The sequence below is a fragment of the Drosophila gunungcola genome, chromosome 3R, assembly GCF_025200985.1.
Source record: "Drosophila gunungcola strain Sukarami chromosome 3R, Dgunungcola_SK_2, whole genome shotgun sequence".
Classification (NCBI taxonomy): Eukaryota; Metazoa; Arthropoda; class Insecta; order Diptera; family Drosophilidae; genus Drosophila; species Drosophila gunungcola.
This window is the reverse complement of record NC_069139.1, coordinates 6,235,578-6,243,251: the sequence shown is the minus strand read 5'-3', so window position 1 is coordinate 6,243,251 and position 7,674 is coordinate 6,235,578. Positions and strand designations below refer to the sequence as shown.

Genomic DNA, 7,674 nt, shown 5'->3' with positions numbered 1-7,674 from the left:
GGGCAAATAACGGTGTAAATGAGAGTGTTGCTACTCGAGAACTTCGACCACATGCGGCTACTTTGTGCCGCACACACACACACACACACACACACACAAAACAATGGAGAGTGTGCCGGTGTGTGGAAATTGCTCATTAAAATATGGAAAACCGATTTGCATACCTAAATGCTCTTAATCTATTAACGGTGTTTGCTGAGAAAATACTTGCCGAAGGTAATATATTTTTTCAGAACTCTTGTTTAAAAAACTGGTATATTTTTACATAATTTTTTTAAATAGGCCCATTGAAGAATGTAGTTTTAGCTGTGTCTTAGTATATGATGACTTTTTAATATTTAAACGTACGTTTTTTATTTAAAAACTAAAACGTTTGGGTTAAACCTTTTAATTATTAAATTTTTTTGTAATTTAAAACAAAATTGTGAAAGTTGAATTTCATTTTTTAATCAAATTAAATACGAATTTCCTGTGTAATTCAACTAACATTCACATGGCCCTGTCTTTTGAATGCAGATCCGTTTGGATCGTTACTGATCATAACTAATGCTAAAAGTTCTCTGCAAACATTATGCAAAGGGGGTGGTGGGGGCGTGGGAGTGGGCGTAGAGCATGTGGGTGGCAGCCAACTGTTGGCCATAAACAAGCCCAAACAATGCCAGACATTTCAAACACAATAAATAATTGAAGCCAGCGCGGAGTCAACAAGTCAAACACATTGCAGCACTGGCGATTGTTGCCAAGCGCTTTTGGCCACACCACAAAGTCCAGCTTTGAGTGCGATCTAGATATAAATCAACCTGGCCATGCACATGCAGAATGCAAATACAGCTTCACAACTGTATGGCAGCGAAGTTAACAACGCTCATTCGGCGAATTTCCCAAGCTCTGATGGTTTTGTTTCTTGGCAGAGTTATCCATCAAAATCGGCAGTTTCTGAGGGGCTTTTAACACTGCGAAAATTGTTACAAGCTAGATTTAAAAACTCTTTTCAAGTTGTTAATTGTCACTAGCAACTGCAAGAAAATTGTTGTCCAAAAGTAATTATCTTCACTTTTTTACGATTCTCTTGTAGCAACTAATAACACGCTTTCTTTAAAGCTAACCTTTTAAGAAGATTTGAAGAAAAGCCACAGCTTTTAAGATTATTTATTTCTTAGGCCTTAATGAACTTTCTCAATATCAGATTAATATAATTTTAATTATAGCGCAATTTAGATATCCCATATTACATTTTTTTTATACAAAGCCTTGTTTTTTCTTTTTTCTTTATATTTATTTTTTGTTTTTTGCCTGTGCTGGTCTCTATTGCCATAAAAATTGCATCATTCGAAGGCAGTGCCTCACAGCAGAACCAATTGATAATTCCTGGTTTTCGCCAGATCCCCCCCACAGATGAGGATACCTGGGCGCCGGATCGAAACTGGAAAACTTTTGAAATAATTAAAAAATAGTTTCGTCTTGGGCTTGGGCTGCAGCCAGAAACTGTGGAACTGAGTGCATATAGCATATAGTATATATATAGCTATAGAAAGCAAAAGTTTGCGCTCCAAGCGAAAGAGATCGAAACTGGTAAAACGACTTGGCAACACGACCGCGATACCAATACTCGACCAAAGTTGACTTATTGGAGCACTTAGCTCGATTCTTGTTATTGTTACGCTGGCTGCTGCCGTCTTGGCCGACTTGTTGTTGCCGTTAATAGTACCAACACAATTACACGGCTTCGAGTGCCTAGGCGGAGTCGATCGGCGATCCAAGGTTCCCGCTCGGACTATAAAAAGCATGGGCGGCGCCGTTGCGGAAGGCAGTTAACTCCACAAATCCGTGGTCGTCGGTCCCATTTATTAAGTAACCGACTTGTAAGCGTAAAGGCGCGTGTGAATCCCCCTGAAAAAGATAAACAATAGTGTGCAGTTTACGCTTGACAAGGATACTCTAAATTCTCCCCACTAAAATGTTCAGATTTGTGAGTTGTGTTTTATATAAGGGTGAAAGCTTAAAAAGCCACATAAATGTTAATTTACGAATTGTTTGATCAATAGAGTTAATGATTAACTGTGAACAGCTTTAAATTATCATTTAAGAATCAGATTACTGAATAAATTGTGATGTCTTTCATATCATTTTATTAAATGAAAAAACACTATGCATGCAGTGAGATTTATTCTTAAATGTATTTAAACATTTCCTGGGTACATTTTGGTATTTAAATTGTATGTTATTGCTAGTCCTTGTTAACGGAGTTAAATATTTTTTCTTTGATTTTAATAGAAGATAAAATGTTACATTTAAAATCACAATAGTCAACTTATTTAGTTTGCGGATTGATAATAAATAGCGCATTTTCTTATAGCTCGCATTGACCACCTTGGTGGCTCTGGCTTCCAGCCAGCATTATCACCAGGATCCCAAGACGGCAGCTATTATCAGTGAGCAGCGTTATCTCTCCGGAGATGGTAAATTTGGAGCTGCCTACGAGCAGGAGGATGGTATTAACTTCAAGGAGGAGACCGATGCGGATGGCACACGTCATGGCAGCTACAGCTATGTGGATCCCTCGGGCCAGAGGCGCACTATTTCCTATACCGCCGGCAAAAATGGGTAGGGATATGATTGGGGTTAAGCCTGAAGTTTTTAGTAATTTTTGAAATACTCTGCCAAATTAGTTTCCAAGCTTCTGGAGATCATTTGCCGCAGGCACCACCTGCCCCGCCGCAGCCCGTGCCCACGGCCGGATATCAGCCACAGCAGCAGTACCAGCCGCAGCAATACCAGGCTCCGGCACCACAGCCTCAGTCCTCTTTCCGCAGCAACGACTACGGAGATGATGGATCCTACGATCCCCGCTACAACGATCCCTCTTTCGGGCAGAACCAGCAGAGCTACCAGCAGCCCGCCCCCCAGCCCCAGTACCGCCCCGCCCCGCAGCCCGCCTACAACCCGCAGCCCGTGCAACCCCAGCCGCAGCAGCAGTATCAGCCGCAGTACCAGCAGCAGCAGCCACAGCAGGCGTACTACACCACCACCACGCCCAACCCCCATCGCTTTTCGCCACCCGGAAAACTCTCCCTGAACCGCACGCCCGACGGCTTCACCTACTCCTTCAACAAGGTCTAGGTCTTAGTATCCCCTCCTCCAACTTACTACTAACTCAGACATGTTGCATCTTCTTCATGAGGGACACCACCCTTCCCTTTTAGTTATTTCCCCTATCACAACTTTACTCTCTTCTTGACTCCATCAAAACTCTTGTGTGATAATGTTTAAGAGCAAATTGTAACTATGTATCGTACTTCCTATATGCGTACTGTTTGTTTGTAATTTATAATCCTACACAGAGAAAATTATAAGTCACTACCCAAGGGGTAATGCCAATTAAAATTTGAAATATTCAAAATATCATTTGGATATTTGTGAAATATAAAACAAATTTGAAACTCTGTGTTTTCCCAAAATCCCCCATTCAATACATCGAAAAGAGAAGCTAATAAACATCGAAGATGTTGATCCAATTTCCAATTTAATTTAGAACTGTAGTGTTTTGGGCCTTGGGACATCTAAGCAATTTTGTACCTTAGATGTTTAAGAGCAATATACGATAACGAGTTAAAGAAAATCCAAGTTCGTGTCCTGCAGTCTTTTGTTTTTAGCCAACGATTTTTTAAATTTAATTTCCAGCAGATTTATCTAAACACCTCAGGTGGTGAACGCCCACTAAATGCTGCATTACACAACCAACTTTCGTACATGCAAAACAAGTTTCAGTTCGGTTTCTGTTTCGATTCTATGCGGCCAACAAGGAAAGACCTCAAACTGGTTTCGCCTATTTGACAGTAATCTTGGCCAATTGTGCAAAATTCCAACGAAAATGAAATCAGCTTGGGCTATATATGTGGGCTAAGCCGGAAAACCATGTGCAAGTGGGGGTGGCAGAGGTTTAATAGGGGATTGGGGCACTAAATCAATTCCCAATGCTACTTCAATCCGTCAGGCTCCAGTTCAGTTAGTGCAACTTAATTACAACCAAATATTTTGCTCAGTTTTATGCACCACCGAACGCAAGAATGCCAGCTAATTGGCTGCTTCCTCTCACTTGTTAAGTTCTTAGCAAAAATCACTATGTGTGCAGCTTTATACCTACAACTTATTTTGTATACCTAACGCAAGCAGGAAAATTACTTATATAATATATCAATTTATTTAAAATTATTTCTTATGTGGCTAAGAATTTCTTGCAATAAAATAAAGTAGATGATTGAACCAAATATGTTTTGTTGGCTTCAGCAATATTTCATCATATCAGCTTTTTAAAAATGGCTTTTAGCAGTGAACCCTTTTTAGAAATGTAAATCTTAAGTATCTTACACAAATATTTTACACCGAGAAAAATAAATTATTCCGGCATCTTACTACTTTTTCTATTCAATGAATTGCTATGCAGACGTTCCATCGAATAATTAACTTCTTACTAAATGTATTAAAAAATATTGAAGCTATGGCATGGCAATTTTAAAACAACTTAGAGACAATTAAACACTGCTATTATTTTTCCCTCTGTACTTTCCACATCCACCGGTTGGCATTCTTTTTCACCACCAGCAACGGTTACATTAACAATATTAGCAACACTTTTCAGAGCTTAGCTTTCAAGGTCAGTTTTGTTGTGGACTCGAGAGTCCGGCTCAGAGTTTGGATTTTTGCCTTTACTTGGGCTTTGGGGTCTGGCTTCTGTTGAAATTGCCCAGTCAATTAAGAAAATCAATTTGGTTTTGTTTCTTGCTGCTTATTGTTTTCTATGATTTCTTCTCCGCGTGCCTTTGTGCACCCACTTTTGCGGCATTCGCAATCGATTGGATTGGCATGCTCAATTGCGGATTTTCGTTCGGTTTTGCGAAAGAGGTAAAAGTCAAGAATTTGCCCGGAATATCGTAACAGGTGTCATATGGGTGTGTTGGTTTTAATGAGTTCTTTAAACGACTATTTTTATGATTCATTCTAGTTTATGATTGAATGGCAAACGTCGCCAGATTTTGTCGCGAGATGTCGAGCTCCATTTATGGGTCGTGGGTGTGACGAACCGAGGTTTTTATTAAGTGAGTAATTAATATATTTAATTAACTGCCGAATTAACACTTGTAAACACGATTAAATTGAGAGTTAATTTGTCATTGGGTTAAGTGATTTTATATTAATTTAATTTGATTTATTTTTATAAAGTTGCTGCTTGGGCCACATGCTGGGCACCCTAAAGACGGTCTCGTGCCTCGTGGCCCTCGACTGTTTTTTTTAATTTTGGAAAACCCGCCCCCTTGAAAATTTTGTTATTCTGAAAATTTCTCACTTATCTGGTAAATTTTCGTTGCGTTCGTAAAATTTTTCATTTTCGATTCTACATCAGAAATCCGTGTCACCTTTCCTGTTAGCTGAGACTCAAACCAGCGGCATCCAGGTTTTTTAGACTAACGCTAGATGGCGCACCGTGTGTAGAAAGACGGTAAGACAGAAAATTTTTCGTATAAAATAATTCTTACAAACATATTTACACAAATTAAAACTTAATTTGAATGGTGGCACTTTGGAAATCACTCAAAATATTTTCAAAGACAAGTCCCGAAAATTCTGAATATTACTCAGAAAAGTACTTTTCCCCATAATACTCTTATTCCTTATAACAAAATGGTGTCGAATTAAAATGAATATTTATATATGTAGTTCAATGACTTATGGAAAGAAAAATCGATTTATAATTAAATGTTGTTCAGCATAACTTCTTAAAGACTTCTTTTTAACCAGCTTGAAATTTATACCAATTATTAATTAAAGTAAATGGTCTTTTATTATTTACAACCCTACTTTACAGTACGACTATACTAAAAATTTTTAGACGATATTTAAATTAGTAATTAGGTAAAGACTAAGTAGATCCCCTCACACATTGATGACCAGTGCTGTCGATCGGTACTTTCGTTTAGGTTTGATGATGGTCTTGGGCGGCCGGTTGAGATCTCCGGCCGCAGGACGCCGGCGTGATCGGGATCCCTTGGACGGAGGTGGCAGCGGGTGGTCGATGTACTTGCTGCGCAGGTGTCCCGGACCGGAAAAGTTTGGCGGATAGGCCTCGAAGTCCTCGATCTCAAGATCTGGCCGGGATTCCCGCTCCTGTTCCTGCGCCTGAGCCTTGAAGAACTTCTGCAGCTTGGGATTGTTCAGCAGCTGCACTTTGATGGCCTCGTCCAGCAGCTTCTGCTGGTCCTCCAGATACGCCTCTATTTGCTTCTTGGAGGCCACACTCTTGTAGCGATCGTGGCTCTTGGGTCGAGGCACTGGGACCACATCGTAGTCATCGTGTTCGGGTTCGTAGACACTGTAAGAATTGCTGCTGGAGGCAACGGTGGCTTTGGGCGGTGGCACTAGGTGGAAGGGATCGGCTTCCGCATCGTATTGCACTGGATTCCACTTTGATCGCTTGGGCGGTGGACCGACATCCTCTCCGGATCCAATGTGAACGTGAGCATCGGATCCATAACCAATCGGCTTGTGAAGATCGGAGTCATAGCCAGTGGCCTTGTATGGAATGGCCGTCACGTATTTCGGCTGCTTGGCGTAACCAGAGCTGCTCGACTTCTTGGGCACTGTAATCGGATGCTGGACGCGGATCTGGGTGCCAATGGTGTACTCCCGACTGTCCTGAACGGAGGACTCCCCCGAGTATTCGGCGGAATTGTAGCGTTCACTGGAATAGTCCTCTTCCTCCTGCCAAACAAGCATTTAATAAGAAAATTTAAATATTTAAATTAAATTTTTTGGGAACTGAATAAGACACTTGTAGACACAATTCAAAAGAAATAAATATTGGCATTTGTTCATTAACAAATTATCAGAAGTTGTATAAAAAAGGGACACAAATCAAATAAAAAAGTGCACATAAATTGTGTTAATACTTTTGACCACCGCTGCATCTCTTTAGTTTTAGTATGCTCAAACATATAAATTAAAAAACGCCAAGTTGTTACTTTGAAGTTTAAGTCCCATTTAAATGCCAAAATATTCTTAGTAATAGCTAGTAATAGCTTTTTTAGAAATTTCCAACATACAGATATAAACTTTAATGATTTATACCTTGGCATTTTTGTCATAACTCACCGATCCGTAGGGTCTGTAGTGGCTCTTCTTGGGATATTTTTTGCTCACGGGCCGGTGCTTGCTCTCATTTGTCTGCAGATCGGCTCGCAGGTATCCTGCAGGTCCTAGTCGCACTGGTCCTGGCAGAGAACCTGATCCTTGTCCGTGTCCTGGTGCCACTGCACTGAAGTAGCTCCTGCGGTAGTAGGATCTCGGAGGTCTCAGGCCAGAAGTGACGGTGACCGTGACTAACAGCATCGCGACCACCAAGAACTGTGGGGTTAATATCCATTTTAGCTTAAATGTAGATTGATAATTCCGGGTGTAACAGCTTACGTTGCGGCACAGTCTCATCTTGAGTGGGCTGTGTTTTCGGGGGTTTTATGGCTTTTAAAAACTCTCTTCAACGGTATTAACCACCAGCGTGGCCCCAACGAAACTGAAAGTTCGGCCAACGGACGCAACAGTTTTATGCCAGCTTCCTCGAACCTGCCGCAACATGTTTTGCAATGGCAATCGCAATTGAAACCTGCCAGGTGAGCTAGTCAG

The 7,674-nt window shown here is 40.8% G+C and overlaps 2 protein-coding genes across 2 annotated transcripts; one reads left to right on the top strand and one right to left on the bottom strand.

Annotated features, from left to right (window-relative positions):
• Positions 1-1,797: 1,797 nt before the first annotated feature.
• On the top strand, positions 1,798-3,527 carry LOC128266317 (activating signal cointegrator 1 complex subunit 2 homolog). The gene is made up of 3 exons (XM_053002760.1): positions 1,798-1,969; positions 2,357-2,604; positions 2,670-3,527. The coding sequence occupies exons 1-3, from the start codon at positions 1,958-1,960 to the stop codon at positions 3,118-3,120; spliced, it is 711 nt and encodes a 236-aa protein (XP_052858720.1). The 5' UTR covers positions 1,798-1,957; the 3' UTR covers positions 3,121-3,527.
• A 2,293-nt stretch (positions 3,528-5,820) lies between these two features.
• LOC128266315 (uncharacterized) lies at positions 5,821-7,596 on the bottom strand. Its single transcript, XM_053002756.1, has 3 exons — positions 7,462-7,596; positions 7,147-7,398; positions 5,821-6,756 (listed from the first exon to the last, which is right to left on the bottom strand). The coding sequence occupies exons 1-3, from the start codon at positions 7,477-7,479 to the stop codon at positions 5,932-5,934; spliced, it is 1,095 nt and encodes a 364-aa protein (XP_052858716.1). The 5' UTR covers positions 7,480-7,596; the 3' UTR covers positions 5,821-5,931.
• Positions 7,597-7,674: the final 78 nt, after the last annotated feature.

Bases quoted from the DNA above. Each gene is read 5' to 3' on its own strand.
- LOC128266315 (XM_053002756.1), bottom strand. The intron at 6,757-7,146 runs GTGAGTTATGAC...CTTGTTTGGCAG, and splicing joins ACTACAGACCCTACGGATCG to GAGGAAGAGGACTATTCCAG.
- LOC128266317 (XM_053002760.1), top strand. The intron at 2,605-2,669 runs GTAGGGATATGA...CTGCCAAATTAG, and splicing joins TATACCGCCGGCAAAAATGG to TTTCCAAGCTTCTGGAGATC.